General features: G+C 33.9%; 1 protein-coding gene across 1 annotated transcript; it reads right to left on the reverse strand.

Moving 5' to 3' along the window:
* Positions 1-225: 225 nt before the first annotated feature.
* Positions 226-16,858, reverse strand: LOC131132112 (transmembrane protein 87A-like). Its single transcript, XM_058077412.2, has 19 exons — positions 16,713-16,858; positions 16,066-16,123; positions 11,625-11,722; positions 11,434-11,550; positions 10,350-10,397; positions 10,216-10,257; positions 10,036-10,141; positions 9,897-9,958; positions 8,036-8,319; positions 7,002-7,095; positions 3,696-3,769; positions 3,489-3,595; positions 3,354-3,412; positions 3,174-3,277; positions 3,016-3,095; positions 1,726-1,790; positions 1,560-1,612; positions 1,263-1,293; positions 226-1,181 (listed from the first exon to the last, which is right to left on the reverse strand). Exons 1-19 carry the CDS (start codon positions 16,830-16,832, stop codon positions 1,140-1,142), a joined length of 1,644 nt encoding a protein of 547 aa, XP_057933395.2. The 5' UTR covers positions 16,833-16,858; the 3' UTR covers positions 226-1,139.
* Between the last annotated feature and the right edge of the window lie 89 nt (positions 16,859-16,947).

Below are 16,947 nucleotides of genomic sequence, written 5' to 3' on the forward strand. Positions count from 1 at the left end.
TTAAAATTATCTTTGTGATGTAGCGAGTGAACTGACACAAACTGTCAGTGACGTTATTTGTCCTTGTTGATAGCGTTTGTTCCGATGTGGGGGGAAAAATCCCTTAAATCTCGCGATGGATGACGGAAGCCGGCTAGTCCAAAAATACTAAAGGTAAACAAAGCAAAAAATGTGTAACATGGAAAATTGATTTTATTCAAATTTACATTAAACCTGTCACCTGTAGAGCTAACTAAATATTTTTGCTACATAAATGAAAAAAAACACATAATTTAAGTGTTTCCTTAAAAAAATTTATTTGCTGGACATTTTCCTGCAAAAAAAGCCAAACAATATCAGCGTCACATAACACTGCAGACTCACATCCAGATATTGGGATTTTGTGTCTACATATATACATATGTACAACAATGTGTAATGTATACTGTCTGTATATACATACAGTACATACATATGTATGTGTATACAGTATATATACATACACAAGTATAACGTCTGACATCCATACATACATCAGTAGATTGCACACAGATGTAATTCTGTCAGGGAGAAAGCTAGTTTACTTTTCAATGTGAACAGAACTTCAAACATGTTAATAATAGTGAAGTTTGAAAAAAAGTCACTTATGTGCAGCACACCTGGATTTCTGTACCAAAAGGGTCCCTTTAAATAGAGGAAAGATACAAGAGCATGTGAAATGTATTTAGTGATTGTGAAGTATTATAATTATAATATATAGCACTGTGAGTTGATGTTTTTGTTTTTATTTCGGGGAGTGAGTGAGCACAGGGGGCCGTTACCAACAGCGCTGTGATCCGTGTGACCAAGGTATGTAGTATAGTGCATCGCATAAATATATATAAAATCAACTATCAGCTGTTTTGAACAAGCTAAAAACCAACTGTGCTCATTTGGAGTCAAGCTAATTTGACCTTAGTAGAGTTTTGAGCATGCCTTTTTTTCCCTCCACGAGGAATATCACCTGACATTTTTGGGGCGTGACGACTGCAGAACAAAGTCATGTGCACATGGACACATTCCACATGGTACTGTGATCAACTGGGGGGCACTGGTTGCTGGAAGGTGCAGGGGGGGGGCAGTGACTTTTGACAATTTCTACGTTGTAGTTCTTCTCTGCTTTACTCCATTTTGGATCTTTCCATTTTTGTTTTCAGGATTTCCTGAAAGACAAATAGAGTTGTAAGTCATGGGGCTATAGCAGGGAAAGACGGGAAGGGGGGGGGGATTTGGGAGTCCATTACCTCCTCCTCATCCAGCATTGCAGGCAGAGCTCTGCAGAGAGGACATGCAGCAATAAATCAAAAGAAGCCATTATATTCACACACCACTGGCCTCATTACATTACACGTTAATTACAAATTAACTCAAACCCCATGGAAGAAGCTCTTCTAAATCTGCAAAAATCGAGAATACTGTTGTGTTCTGCGATGTCCGTTCATTGTAAAAATAAGCTCATTAACTGTTGAACTGATTAATTTTGGAATAAATATCAGGAGGAACTATTCATCAAGGAAACAAACGAGGGCAAGAGGACTTACACGTCAGCAACAGTTGTGGGAATATTCTCCTCCACCCATTTTAGATCTTCATCCTTGTTTGAATACACAAAAAGGTGCAATTATGTCGAATATGGGCCCGTTTCATGTTTTCACTTTTCTTTCTTCTTTTTACTTCAGTGTAGGTGTTGCAAAATAGACTTCTTACCTCTTTACTCAACAGCTTCTGGGAGCCGTTAGCATCTGGCTTGGATCCTCTCATCTTCATTCCCTCTATGAACAGTTTAAAAAAAAATCACATGTAATATGGATGCACAAATAGTATATGTACAGTATATATACTATTATATATATATAGTATGGTATCGATACACATCTTGTGCTCCATATGGCAGCCACGTTTGAGACTCTGATGGTAGCCTTGCTGAGATACACAACACAACATGACACAGAGGACTTGGCAGGGCCACAAAGCAGCACAAAAATGGCTGATTGTTTTCAGACGGGGCCGGGTTTGACACAAAGGAGCTTTTCAGTGGCAACCGGTGTTTCCTGGAGGACATTGTTGGCATTAGCGTAAAGGAAATCAGAGAGAGAGCCTGCTGGATTAACTTTTCAGCAATTGATGAGTCTTAGCTAGTTGAGGCCAAAAAGAATTTATGACGTCGCCAAATTTTCAGTGAAAGTGAATTTCTATTTGATTTACGTGTAGCGTTTAGCTGGAAATGACACAAGACTGCAAGAATTTTTGTTAAGAGAAGTTCTTCCATAGGGTGGAACCCGCTTATCTGATTAACTATTTGTTATGGTTGTATGATTCATAGCTGTGATTCAAAGGATGGCCTATAGGGGGCGTTTGCCTGTTGTCTGCTAGTTGGAGCTAACCCAGGGGTGGGCAAACTACGGCCCGGGGGCCACATCCGGACCGCCAAGTGTTTGAATACGGCCCGCCCAATCTTTCCAAAGTATTTCATTTAAACTCAACGTACAACCTGGCATCATGGCCTGAGCCAACCTTTTGATGGTTTTATCAATTTCCTTTTTTGACATGGTCTGTTGTTTACAAAGTGCTCCTGAAAAAAGGGACACAAGCACATAATAATAATAATTATTATTATTAGATTATTATAATTATTATTAGAACTATTATTATTATAATTATTAAATTAATGCTAATTATTATATTAATTATATATAATATTATTTTTATATTTGCATATTGTACATAATAATAATATAATAATTATTATTTTAATTTTATTGTAATTATTATATTTTTTTATTTTTAAAATATTTAAATATAAATATAAAATAATAAATAATAATAGCAGATTGCATGACAATTTTACAGATACAATAATACCAGGTGGACTGTTACGTGTAAAATATATAGTCTGCCCCCCCCCGTAAATTTTGTCATATCAATGCGGCCCGCGAGTCAAAAAGTTTGCCCACCCCTGAGCTAACCCGAGCATGAAAATGCATTCATGTAGCTTACCAAATGCTTCATTCAACATGGGCTCCTTGGCGTCCTCCTCTTCGTCGTCGTCGTCATCGATGAGAGGCGAATGGGAGAACCTGAGATGAAGCACAAAGTCAACGCTGTGGCATCAACCATCTACTGTACAAGAAGGGGGGGAGATGTCTGAGAGAGACCTCTGGCTGTTAGCAGAAGGCCGCAGCAGCACCATGATGACCAGCAAAATGGTGGAGAAGAGGAGGCGCCAGAAGGCATCGTCCACCCATAAGTCCCTCCAGCTCTGTGGACAGACGGAGGAGACAGGAAGTTGTTCACCGTTCATCAAGATAATTGTTCACCGTGAACATTTATAGCACCTTCTGGCAGTCCACCAGCTTGAAGACTTTGGTGGTCCAGATGATGAATATGATGGATGCTGTGGACGCATTTGAAGATAAATAAAGAACATAACTTTTTAAAAATAAAAAGTCAGCTTTGATAGAAGCACTCACCAACCACAGAGAAGATGAGCGTGTTGGTGAAGTGCTGGTACAGCGACAGCTTCACCACGTTCCTGCGCAGCTTCAGGAGGCGCGTGGTCTGCGACAGACTGATGAAGATGTGCGTGGCGAGTCAAGGAGAACATCAAGGAGGCGTGTGCTTTCAAAGCACCCGACACATTAAACACTAATGTCGAGTTGTGCAATTTCCTGAAGGATATCCACCACATGACGCAGGAGTCGATGAGGGACAGGCTGAGATTGGCCACCAGGGCAACCGTCCCGTAGAAACCCTGGAGAACATGAAAACGAGAGCAATCCTCCATTAAACTATGGTAATGGTAATGGTAATGGTAATGGTAATGGTAATGGTAATGGTAATGGTAATGGTTTAATTTCATTTGAACATGCGTCAGATTACAATTGAGTGCATCCCATAGGAAAAAGTAGTAGGAAGAAGCAAAGCTTATTAAATCCTACCCCTCCATCTGGTACTTTTACAATCAGTAACTGTTACATTTGTTCACTTCCTGCTTTCCTAATATAGTTTAAGGTTTTGTTTTGGGGTTTTTTTTTATTATTTTTTAATTTTTTTAATTTTTGTCAAATCAGTTCCCAGTTCCACATGTCCAAAAGGAGTAGGAAGAAGCAAACCTTATTAAATCCTACCCCTCCATCTGGTACTTTTACAATCACTAACTGTTACATTTGTTCACTTCCTGCTTTCCTAATATAGTTTAAGTTAATTTTAATTTCATTTTTTTCATTTATTTTTTATTTGTTCACTTCCTGCTTTCATAATATAGTTTAAGGTTTTGTTGTTTTTTTTATTATTTTTTAATTTTTGTCAAATCAGTTCCCAGTTCCACATGTCCAAAAGGAGTAGGAAGAAGCAAAGCTTATTAAATCCTACCCCTCCATCTGGTACTTTTACAATCACTAACTGTTACATTTGTTCACTTCCTGCTTTCCTAATATAGTTACATTTTATTTTATTTATTTTTTATTTGTTCACTTCCTGCTTTCATAATATAGTTTAAGGTTTTGTTGTTGTTTTTTATTTTTTAATTTTTGTCAAATCAGTTCCCAGTTCCACATGTCCAAAAGGAGTAGGAAGAAGCAAAGCTTATTAAATCCTACCCTTCCATCTGGTACTTTTACAATCAGTAACTGTGACATTTGTTCACTTCCTGCTTTCCTAATATAGTTAAATTTTATTTTATTTTATTTATTTTTTTATTTGTTCACTTCCTGCTTTCCTAATATAGTTTAAGTTAATTTTAATTTCATTTTTTTCATTTATTTTTTATTTGTTCACTTCCTGCTTTCATAATATAGTTTAAGGTTTTGTTGGTTTTTTTTTTTATTATTTTTTAATTTTTGTCAAATCAGTTCCCAGTTCCACATGTCCAAAAGGAGTAGGAAGAAGCAAAGCTTATTAAATCCTACCCCTCCATCTGGTACTTTTACAATCAGTAACTGTTACATTTGTTCACTTCCTGCTTTCCTAATATAGTTTAAGGTTTTGTTGTTGTTTTTTTTTTATTATTTTTTAATTTTTGTCAAATCAGTTCCCAGTTCCACATGTCCAAAAGGAGGAGGAAGAAGCAGAGCTTATTAAATCCTACCCCTCCATCTGGTACTTTTACAATCAGTAACTGTTACATTTGTTCACTTCCTGCTTTCCTAATATAGTTAAATTTTATTTTATTTATTTTTTTATTTGTTCACTTCCTGCTTTCATAATATAGTTTAAGGTTTTGTTGTTTTTTTTTATTATTTTTTAATTTTTGTCAAATCAGTTCCCAGTTCCACATGTCCAAAAGGAGTAGGAAGAAGCAAAGCTTATTAAATCCTACCCCTCCATCTGGTACTTTTACAATCACTAACTGTTACATTTGTTCACTTCCTGCTTTCCTAATATAGTTACATTTTATTTTATTTATTTTTTATTTGTTCACTTCCTGCTTTCATAATATAGTTTAAGGTTTTGTTGTTGTTTTTTATTTTTTAATTTTTGTCAAATCAGTTCCCAGTTCCACATGTCCAAAAGGAGTAGGAAGAAGCAAAGCTTATTAAATCCTACCCTTCCATCTGGTACTTTTACAATCAGTAACTGTGACATTTGTTCACTTCCTGCTTTCCTAATATAGTTAAATTTTATTTTATTTTATTTATTTTTTTATTTGTTCACTTCCTGCTTTCCTAATATAGTTTAAGTTAATTTTAATTTCATTTTTTTCATTTATTTTTTATTTGTTCACTTCCTGCTTTCATAATATAGTTTAAGGTTTTGTTGGTTTTTTTTTTATTATTTTTTAATTTTTGTCAAATCAGTTCCCAGTTCCACATGTCCAAAAGGAGTAGGAAGAAGCAAAGCTTATTAAATCCTACCCCTCCATCTGGTACTTTTACAATCAGTAACTGTTACATTTGTTCACTTCCTGCTTTCCTAATATAGTTTAAGGTTTTGTTGTTGTTTTTTTTTTATTATTTTTTAATTTTTGTCAAATCAGTTCCCAGTTCCACATGTCCAAAAGGAGGAGGAAGAAGCAGAGCTTATTAAATCCTACCCCTCCATCTGGTACTTTTACAATCAGTAACTGTTACATTTGTTCACTTCCTGCTTTCCTAATATAGTTAAATTTTATTTTATTTATTTTTTTATTTGTTCACTTCCTGCTTTCATAATATAGTTTAAGGTTTTGTTGTTTTTTTTATTATTTTTTAATTTTTGTCAAATCAGTTCCCAGTTCCACATGTCCAAAAGGAGTAGGAAGAAGCAAACCTTATTAAATCCTACCCCTCCATCTGGTACTTTTACAATCACTAACTGTTACATTTGTTCACTTCCTGCTTTCCTAATATAGTTTATTTTAATTTCATTTTTTTCATTTATTTTTTATTTGTTCACTTCCTGCTTTCATAATATAGTTTAAGGTTTTGTTGTTTTTTTTTTATTATTTTTTAATTTTTGTCAAATCAGTTCCCAGTTCCACATGTCCAAAAGGAGTAGGAAGAAGCAGAGCTTATTAAATCCTACCCCTCCATCTGGTACTTTTACAATCAGTAACTGTTACATTTGTTCACTTCCTGCTTTCCTAATATAGTTACATTTTATTTTATTTATTTTTTTTATTTGTTCACTTCCTGCTTTCATAATATAGTTTTTTTTTTTTTTTTTTTTGTCACGTACCGAAGTACAAGATGATATGAGCATCCAATGACATAATGGGTACCATAGTAACCGTCAATATAGTTTAGTATTAATACTTTTGCCCATGTGGTGTACACTGTCCAGATGGATATCCTCTACTGTTGGTTTCTTCTGACTGTCGGGCCTCTTGGATCAAAATGGCCATTCCCCATCAGCATCCTGTAGCGCCTCCCGAAATGCCCCCCTTGTGGCTGTCTCGTTTTTACTCCAGATCACATTTATTTACGGCGAGCTGCTACAGTTTGGTGTGAACAAACTTCTCCTCTGGGATGCCAACAAAGATCAGTCGTAAGAGAAATGACACTCACCCCCGTCACCCTGAGCACGCCCTCCACCGAAGAGAAGAGCAGGTAAAGAAGACCGACGGCCGCCAGCCGGTGGACTGTGGTACCCAACCTGGGCCTAAATGACAAAATGATGTACTATTAAGGGGGTTCGATGCCGGTCTTGGTGAGGTACTCCCTGGGGGGCACAAACTTTCAAATCATGTGAGGATAGTAACATTATTATTAGGTGTAAGCATGCTAAAGTTCAGATGCTAACATTTTTATGGTCAGGGAATCTAAATATGTAGATACAATAAATGTAATAAATAATAATAATAAATTGTATTTATATTGCACTTTACATTACAGAAATCTCAAAGTGCTACAAAGAAAGCATAAAACCTACAGTGAAGCAATAAAAATACACAACACAACAAAAGGTATAAATAAAATAAAATAAAATAAAATAAAATAAAATAAAATAAAATAAAATAAAAAAAATAAAATAAAATAAAATAAAATAAAATAAAATAAAATAAAATAAAATAAAATAAAATAAAATAAAATAAAATAAAATAAAATAAAATAAAATAAAATAAAATAAAATAAAATAAAATAAAATAAAATAAAATAAAATAAAATAAAATAAAATAAAATAAAATAAAATAAAATAAAATAAAATAAAATAAAATAAAATAAAGGCCAGCCAATCACAGGGCACATATAGACAAACAAACATTCACACTCACATTCATACCTATGGACAATTTGGAGTGGCTAATTAACCTAGCATGTTTCTGGAATGTGGGAGGAAACCGGAGTACCCGGAGAAAACCCACGCATGCACGGGGAGAACATGCAAACTCCACACAGAGATGGCCGAGGGTGGAATCGAACCCTGGTCAAAATAAAAAAAAATTAAAAAGCTAAGAAAAGGCCTTTTAAAAAGGTAAGTCTTTAGGCTCCGTTTAAAGGAATCCACAGTCTGTGGCGCTCTCAGATGGTCGGGACTAATACGTATGGTGTCAACCCCAATATGAGGCTAACTATGGTCACATGACTTGCGTGAAACTTACTTGACAATGCCATAACCAAGGCTGACAATGAGGACCAGGATGCGAGCCAGAGATCTTTTCAGCGCGGAGAGCAGCTCAGCAAATATGACCGCTCCCTGAACGTAGTCTCCTCGGTAGCGAATGCTCTGATACTCCGAGTAGAAGACGGCTTTCTCCAGCATGCCGAGAATGATGACGCCGCTGATCCAGAACTGGATCCGCAGCAGGTCCCTCCAGTAGCAGGCGCACCAGATGAGCCAGAGGGTCCCGAAAAAGACGTAGACGATGCACATGACCATGAAGAACTGTGAGAAGGCGAGAGGAACATGGGGACATTTGACAATCTACGTTCTGAAATGCGGTTTGAGAACGACAGAAGAGGTCATGGCGGCCGAAGGGCGAAGACTTTGTGACGACCACAAGGTAACCCACCAGACATCTTTTGCCGTCCGTGATACAAGTGAATGAATGCAACATACTGGGACAGTGCAATGGCTCTACCTAGTGGTGAGGTTGGTGAATTACAGTTTTAGATAGATATAGACTTTCTTTATTGTGATTGCACAATAACACAGCAGTGTTAGAATAATAAATAATAAATAATAAATAATAAATAATAAATAATAAATAATAAATAATAAATAATAAATAATAAATAATAAATAATAAATAATAAATAATAAATAATAAATAATAAATAATAAATAATAAATAATAAATAATAAATAATAAATAATAAATAATAAATAATAACACAAATAAAAAATCAACACAAAATAAAAAATGAATACAAAATAAAAAATAATCAACAAAAAATAAAAATAAACATAAAAACAAAAATAAACATAAAAACAAAAAATAAAAATAAATAATCAATAATTTATTTTTATCAATAAATAATAAATAATAAAATAAATAATCAATAATTTATTTTTATCAATACATAATAAATACTAAATACTAAATACTAAATACTAAATAATAAATAAAAACAAAAATAAAAAATCAACACAAAATAAAAAATCAATACAAAATAAAAAATAATCAACAAAAAATAAAAATAAACATAAAAACAAAAATAAACACAAAAACAAAAAATAAAAATAAATAATAATTATTTTTATCAATAAATAATAAATAATAAATAATAAATAATAAATAATAAATAATAAATAATAAATAATAAATAATAAATAATAAATAATAAATAATAAATAATAAATAATAAATAATAAATAAACATAAAAACAAAAATAAAAAATCAACACAAAATAAAAAATCAATACAAAATAAAAAATAATCAATAAAAAATAAAAATAAACATAAAAACAAAAAATAAAAATAAACAAAAAATAAAAATAAATAATCCATAATTTATTTTTATCAATAAATAATAAATAACAAATAATAAATAATAAATAACAAATAACAAATAACAAATAACAAATAACAAATAACAAATAACAAATAATAAATAATAAATAATAAATAATAAATAATAAATAATAATCAACACAAAATAAAAAATCAATACAAAATAAAAAATCAATACAAAATAAAAAATAATCAATAAAAAATAAAAATAAAAATAAAAATAAAAATAAAAATAAAAATAAAAATAAAAATAAAAATAAAAATAAAAATAAAAATAAAAATAAAAATAAAAATAAAAATAAAAATAAAAATAAAAATAAAAATAAATAATGTGGAGAATAGATGACATCAAATATGAACAATGTACAGCGTAAACAGTAATTTAACCCTAACCCTAATAATTTAAATAATTTAGAATAAATAATAATAATTTAAAGTTTTTTATCAATCCTATGAAGTGATGAAAAATAAAGGGAGCCAAATGCAATGTAGAGGATACGGTATCTACCATCATCTGGGGCCAGTCTGCTGGGGAGGAGTAGTCATGTGGTCCCTTCATCTCCACTTTCACTGTGAAGAGAAAAACAGCCTTTCATCAAATGTGTTATCATTTTATAACTCGGTAAGCCAAAGGTTGTTTTCCTCACTGGTAAAAGTGAAGTCTTCCTCCTCCGGGCCCCGGAAGAGTGGCTGCACCTTGACGATGAACAGATAGGGGCTGTCCTCCCAAGACTTGGCCACGGCGCCGATGTCCTGCAACCCAAACATCCTCGCCGCCATGAGCAGACATCACGGTGTCTTCTTTTTAGTGTCAAAATACTTCTTACCGGTTTGTCGGTCCAAAAAAGGCTCTGATTTGATGAGTCACTCTAAATTTAGCAATGCTAAATTAGACGGTGAGTTGACACAAACCTCATTCACACTGAGACCATATTCATTCGGAGGACTCAATAGGACTCACCTTCGGGCTGGACAGGGGTTGATATGGATTGAAGTCTGCATAATACACCTTGGAGGAGGGACAAACACAGATTCATCAATAATAATAATAATAATAATAATACAGAAAAGTTGATTCTTGTAAGTATACCGTTTAAGGCAGGGGTCTCAAACACGCGGCCCGCGGGCCAAGTGTGGCCCGCAGGACACTAGTTTGAGGCCCCCGCCTTGATATGAAAGTTTAATGTTCCCCAGAAAAAATTATTACGTTTGATTCATGTTCATGTTAAAGGTTAAATAACTGTTAATAGTTATCCTCCCTATCCGTGTGGAAGTGGTAAGTTTTTGGCTATTTAAGTTTAAAGGAAATAACTTGGAGGCTACCGTTTAGGTCGCTAGCTCTCTCGTTTGCGAGTTAGCATGTGTCTCAAGACCCTGCAGTTGCGCAATATGTTGTAAATAAAAAGAGTATAAATGTGACTATAGTCGTGTTTTGTCATGTCTACAGGGCTCTAATAATGCTTTGTTCATTTTAATCTGAAATTCCGGATCCGGAAAATGTATGGATGGTTATGAGCATATTTATGGCTTAAATGGCTGATTTTCCCAGATTATATCAACTATATTGGGTAATAAGACCGAAAAGATGACTATAGGGGTGTTATTTCATGTCTAGAGGTCTCTAAGAACAGTAAAAAACCTTCAATCCTAAAAGTTCTTAAAAGATTTTGTGTTTGCTGTTTATTAATATTGAATCCTACTTTGAAAATATGTAAATTGACTTATCGCTGTTGGGTCTGGAACTAATTAATTGTGATAAATTAATAATAAATAATATACCATATTTAGTAAATAAGTACAATATACTTTTTATAGTTTTAACTTAATTGAAAGACAAAAATACTCATTTCAATGTCTAAAAAAAGGTGTCATATTGCTCCAATATTTCAATTTGAATGAAATTTGCAACGGGTGTGCATGTTCAGAAGCTGTAAGGATAAAGCAAATTGAATCCAGATGTGATCCGGATTGAACAGTAATGTAAACGTACATGCGCCACCAGAAAATGCTTCATTACGTTCCACGTTAAAATGTCCGTCACCAACCTTTGGTGTGACGAGAGCCGAGCAGTTGTCGAAGAAGACGAAGCCCTGACTGTAGAAGCCACTCCAGCCTTCCTTCAGCATGTGCTCCATGGCGAACATGTTGATGGCCTTGTTGTCCTGCAGGGGGCGACGTAGGGAGAGAAATGGAACAGGGAACCGTAGAGGTGGACGGGAGAGGCTGTGATACTCACAGGCGTGTTGAAGACCTCGTTGTAGCACACGGATGAGCGCAGGTACCAACTGATGTTGAAGGCCACATTTCGGTCACATGAGCTAGCGTCGGCCTGGACTGCGGACAGAAGAAAGGTCCAACTGACTTCGACTTTGCTTCTCAGGGATGGTGAAAAAACATTTCAACAATACTTTTTTTTTGGTCCGTTGACACCAATTTCTGATAATTGCTAGCTAGACAAGCTGAATCGTCGCTAATCTCGTGACATCTCCTGTAATTCAGAACTGTTAGCAATCCTCGGGAACTCATGATGAACTTGCCAACCTATTGAAAATCACAGGAGGTCATTACTCATTAATACTCTCTGACTAACTGTTACCTTAGATCGAATGCTAAAATCATCACACAGCATCTTAACAATCAAAGGGTAGCTAAGAAACACACAGCACAAGAACCAATATGAGTTTAAAATAAATGTTTAAAAAAATCGTAATTTCGGCTGCACGGCACTCGAGAGGTTAGCACGCAGACCTCACAGCTAGAAGACCAGGGTTCAATTCCACTCTCAGCCATCTCTGTGTGGAGTTTGCATGTTCTTCCCGTGCATGTGTGGGTTTTCTCCGGATACTCCAGTTTCCTCCCACATTCCAAAAACATGCTAGGTTAATTAGCCACTCCAAATTGTCCATAGGTATGAATGTGAGTGTGAATGGTTGTTTGTCTATATGTGCCCTGTGATTGGCTGGCCACCAGTCCAGGGTGTACCCCGCCTCTCGCCTGAAGACAGCTGGGCATATTCTTGTGTTATTATTTCATACATCGATTATCTACCTTTTTCAGCCCCCAGTATCTGTGTCGGTATCGGTATCGACCCCCCAGATCCTATATCAGTATCAGTTGGGCTGTAAAAATAACATAATCATCTTAATAATAAGGCAGGCTACTATTGTGGCCGTAATCCAGTTAAAACTCAACTCCAACCCCAACATCACTTCCACCACTTGCTCTCTGGTTCTACCATATCTTACTTATTGTGTGGAAATATGGGCTAATAACTATAAAAGCAATATTCACTAGCTAAATGTACTGCAAAAAAGGTCAGTAAGGATAATTCATAATGCCGCCTACAGACAACATACTAGCAGTTGATGTTTGCTAAATACAAGGATGAAGAGTCTTGAACCAGCCATGATGTGCTATATATATCACTATATTGACACTTACTATGGTACCCATTATGGCATTGGATGCTCATATCACCGAGTACTTTGGTATGAGGTGCATTATTAATAAAATAAAATAAAATAAAATAAAATAAAATAAAATAAAATAAAATAAAATAAAATAAAATAAAATAAAATAAAATAAAATAAAATAAAATAAAATAAAATAAAATAAAATAAAATAAAATAAAATAAAATAAAATAAAATAAAATAAAATAAAATAAAATTAAATTAAATTAAAAAGTTTACTTGTAAAAGTACCAGATGGAGGGGTAGGATTTAATAAGCTTTGCTTCTTCCTACTCCTTTTGGACATGTGGAACTGGGAACTGATTTGACAAAAATTAAATAATAATAAAAAAACCCAACAAAACCTTAAACTATATTATGAAAGCAGGAAGTGAACAAAAAAAAAATAAAAAATAAAAAATAAAATTTAACTATATTAGGAAAGCAGGAAGTGAACAAATGTAACAGTTACTGATTGTAAAAGTACCAGATGGAGGGGTAGGATTTAATAAGTTTTGCTTCTTCCTACTCCTTTTGGACATGTGGAACTGGGAACTGATTTGACAAAAATTAAATAATAATAAAAAAAACCAACAAAACCTTAAACTATATTATGAAAGCAGGAAGTGAACAAATAAAAAAATAAATAAAATAAAATAAAATTTAACTATATTAGGAAAGCAGGAAGTGAACAAATGTAACAGTTACTGATTGTAAAAGTACCAGATGGAGGGGTAGGATTTAATAAGTTTTGCTTCTTCCTACTCCTTTTGGACATGTGGAACTGGGAACTGATTTGACAAAAATTAAATAATAATAAAAAAAACAAAACAAAACCTTAAACTATATTATGAAAGCAGGAAGTGAACAAATAAAAAATAAATAAAATAAAATAAAATTTAACTATATTAGGAAAGCAGGAAGTGAACAAATGTAACAGTTACTGATTGTAAAAGTACCAGATGGAGGGGTAGGATTTAATAAGTTTTGCTTCTTCCTACTCCTTTTGGACATGTGGAACTGGGAACTGATTTGACAAAAATTAAATAATAATAAAAAAAACAACAAAACCTTAAACTATATTATGAAAGCAGGAAGTGAACAAATAAAAAAATAAATAAAATAAAATAAAATTTAACTATATTAGGAAAGCAGGAAGTGAACAAATGTAACAGTTACTGATTGTAAAAGTACCAGATGGAGGGGTAGGATTTAATAAGTTTTGCTTCTTCCTACTCCTTTTGGACATGTGGAACTGGGAACTGATTTGACAAAAATTAAATAATAATAAAAAAAACAACAAAACCTTAAACTATATTATGAAAGCAGGAAGTGAACAAATAAAAAAATAAATAAAATAAAATTTAACTATATTAGGAAAGCAGGAAGTGAACAAATGTAACAGTTACTGATTGTAAAAGTACCAGATGGAGGGGTAGGATTTAATAAGTTTTGCTTCTTCCTACTCCTTTTGGACATGTGGAACTGGGAACTGATTTGACAAAAATTAAATAATAATAAAAAAAACCAACAAAACCTTAAACTATATTATGAAAGCAGGAAGTGAACAAATAAAAAAATAAATAAAATAAAATAAAATTTAACTATATTAGGAAAGCAGGAAGTGAACAAATGTAACAGTTACTGATTGTAAAAGTACCAGATGGAGGGGTAGGATTTAATAAGTTTTGCTTCTTCCTACTCCTTTTGGACATGTGGAACTGGGAACTGATTTGACAAAAATTAAATAATAATAAAAAAAACCAGCAAAACCTTAAACTATATTATGAAAGCAGGAAGTGAACAAATAAAAAAATAAATACAATAAAATAAAATTTAACTATATTAGGAAAGCAGGAAGTGAACAAATGTAACAGTTACTGATTGTAAAAGTACCAGATGGAGGGGTAGGATTTAATAAGTTTTGCTTCTTCCTACTCCTTTTGGACATGTGGAACTGGGAACTGATTTGACAAAAATTAAATAATAATAAAAAAAAACAACAAAACCTTAAACTATATTATGAAAGCAGGAAGTGAACAAATAAAAAAATAAATAAAATAAAATTTAACTATATTAGGAAAGCAGGAAGTGAACAAATGTAACAGTTACTGATTGTAAAAGTACCAGATGGAGGGGTAGGATTTAATAAGTTTTGCTTCTTCCTACTCCTTTTGGACATGTGGAACTGGGAACTGATTATGGGATGCACTCAATTGTAATCTGATGCATGTTCAAATGAAATTAAACCATTACCATTACCATTACCATTACCATTACCATAAAGGGCCAGGATGGAGCGAGGGTAACACTGTACTGTTCACGAGACGAGATGATACACAAGATTGGGTCGGGATTTGAACATTAAGTTTCAATCAGATCAACCTCAGCAGCAACTGCAGGCTGTGAGAAGCCTTGCGTTTGCTGCTCTACAAAGAGAGAAAGCTTTTTGGCCTTTGTCATCAGGACATCATGACAGTGGGAATACCCGACAGTTCATATTTTTGCCAAGGTTTAGTCTTAGGCTTTGATGAACGGCCTAATTCGCTTTAATGCTTGTTTGCTATGCAATTTTTTTTTAATTCTTTTTTTTTTTTCCTTTTTTTAATTATTTTTTTTAATTATTTTTTTTCTTTCTTTTTATTTACGCAATTTTTGTATTAGATTTCCTCGGATGAAGATTCTTGAACCAGTCAAGATGTGCTATGTATATCACTATATTGACACTTACTATGGTACCCATTATGGCATTGGATGCTCATATCACCGAGTACTTCCGTACGAGGTACATTATTTAAAAAAAACAAACAAACAAAAAAAAAACCTTAAACTGTATTATGGAAAGCAGGAAGTGAACAAATGTAACAGTTACTGATTGTAAAAGTACCTGATGGAGGGGTAGGATTTAATAAGCTTTGCTTCTTCCTACTCCTTTTGGACATGTGGAACTGGGAACTGATTATGGGATGCACTCAATTGTAATCTGATGCATGTCCAAATGAAATTAAACCATTACCATTACTTCCTCACCACACGTCCATAACACATTTATTGGGGCATTAGTCTCATTTATGTCTTAAATTTGGTATTTTATCAGATCAAACCGCCCAAGCTATATTTGGGATTTCTGAAGTCCATATTTCTTTTCACTTCCTTTCTTACTTGATACGACTGTGGCGGCCATGCAGGGAGTCGGTCTGTGAATTGGCAAACGTGAAGATACTCACACTTCATGAAAATGGTGGTGTTGGCATACAGCGTCTTCCGGAACACAGCATGCTGGGTCTGAAAATACCAAGAACTCATGTCAAAACGCTATTTTCTTTCATTTATTGACTCCCATCTTTGGAATTACAGGATTAAAGCTGCGTGTGAGGAGTTAATCTGAATGGAAAATTGTGTCTGTTGGCTCTGTTCATTCTTATTTACTGACTGGGGGTTTTTATGATCTTGTTTGACATCCGTTAGGCAAAAGAGTAAACCGGTGAGACTGTCTGGGAATTGTTTTCTCACACAAGTTCAATGAAAACCGCCCAATGCTCACAAGTATTTGTTGGTTACTGGCTGGAAACTTCAAATTGTATGTAGTCCTAGTACTAGTCCACTACCTGTCCTTGGCAATCAATGTACTACAGTAGAAAGCCATTATCACAGTACAATAATAGAATCAAATAAGTCAAAATCGTGCTAAAAAGCTCCACTGTTTCACACAATTCAGTTTAATGTTTTGATTGAAACGTTAATGAAAGTATTTATGGAAGCTGTCGATGCATCGTCACTCCTGTGACAGCTGGATAGCAGCAGCTAGCAAGCTAGCTAGCTAACAGCTAGCTAGCTATTAATACACGATTTTCATAAAGAAACAAACACTGACCGAGTTGATCTCCACATTCCATAACGACACCTCCGCTGTTCCGCCTGGAGCTAAAAGAGCTACAAAAAGCAACAAACATAATGAAAGCTCTTCCTCGTTTGGCATCTTGCTGTGGAGCATCCGCCTCCCGTTCCGGCTTGATTACTTCCAACTGTAGTGCATAAGCGTCACCGTAGGGGGCGACAAAACACAATACCATAGAACCACGCATGGGTTTGGTTTTATTTTGAAATCA

Source organism: Doryrhamphus excisus, linkage group LG14 (genome assembly GCF_037039965.1).
Source record: "Doryrhamphus excisus strain RoL-2023G ecotype Guam linkage group LG14, RoL_Dexc_Guam_v1.1, whole genome shotgun sequence".
In the NCBI taxonomy this organism is placed as follows: Eukaryota; Metazoa; Chordata; class Actinopteri; order Syngnathiformes; family Syngnathidae; genus Doryrhamphus; species Doryrhamphus excisus.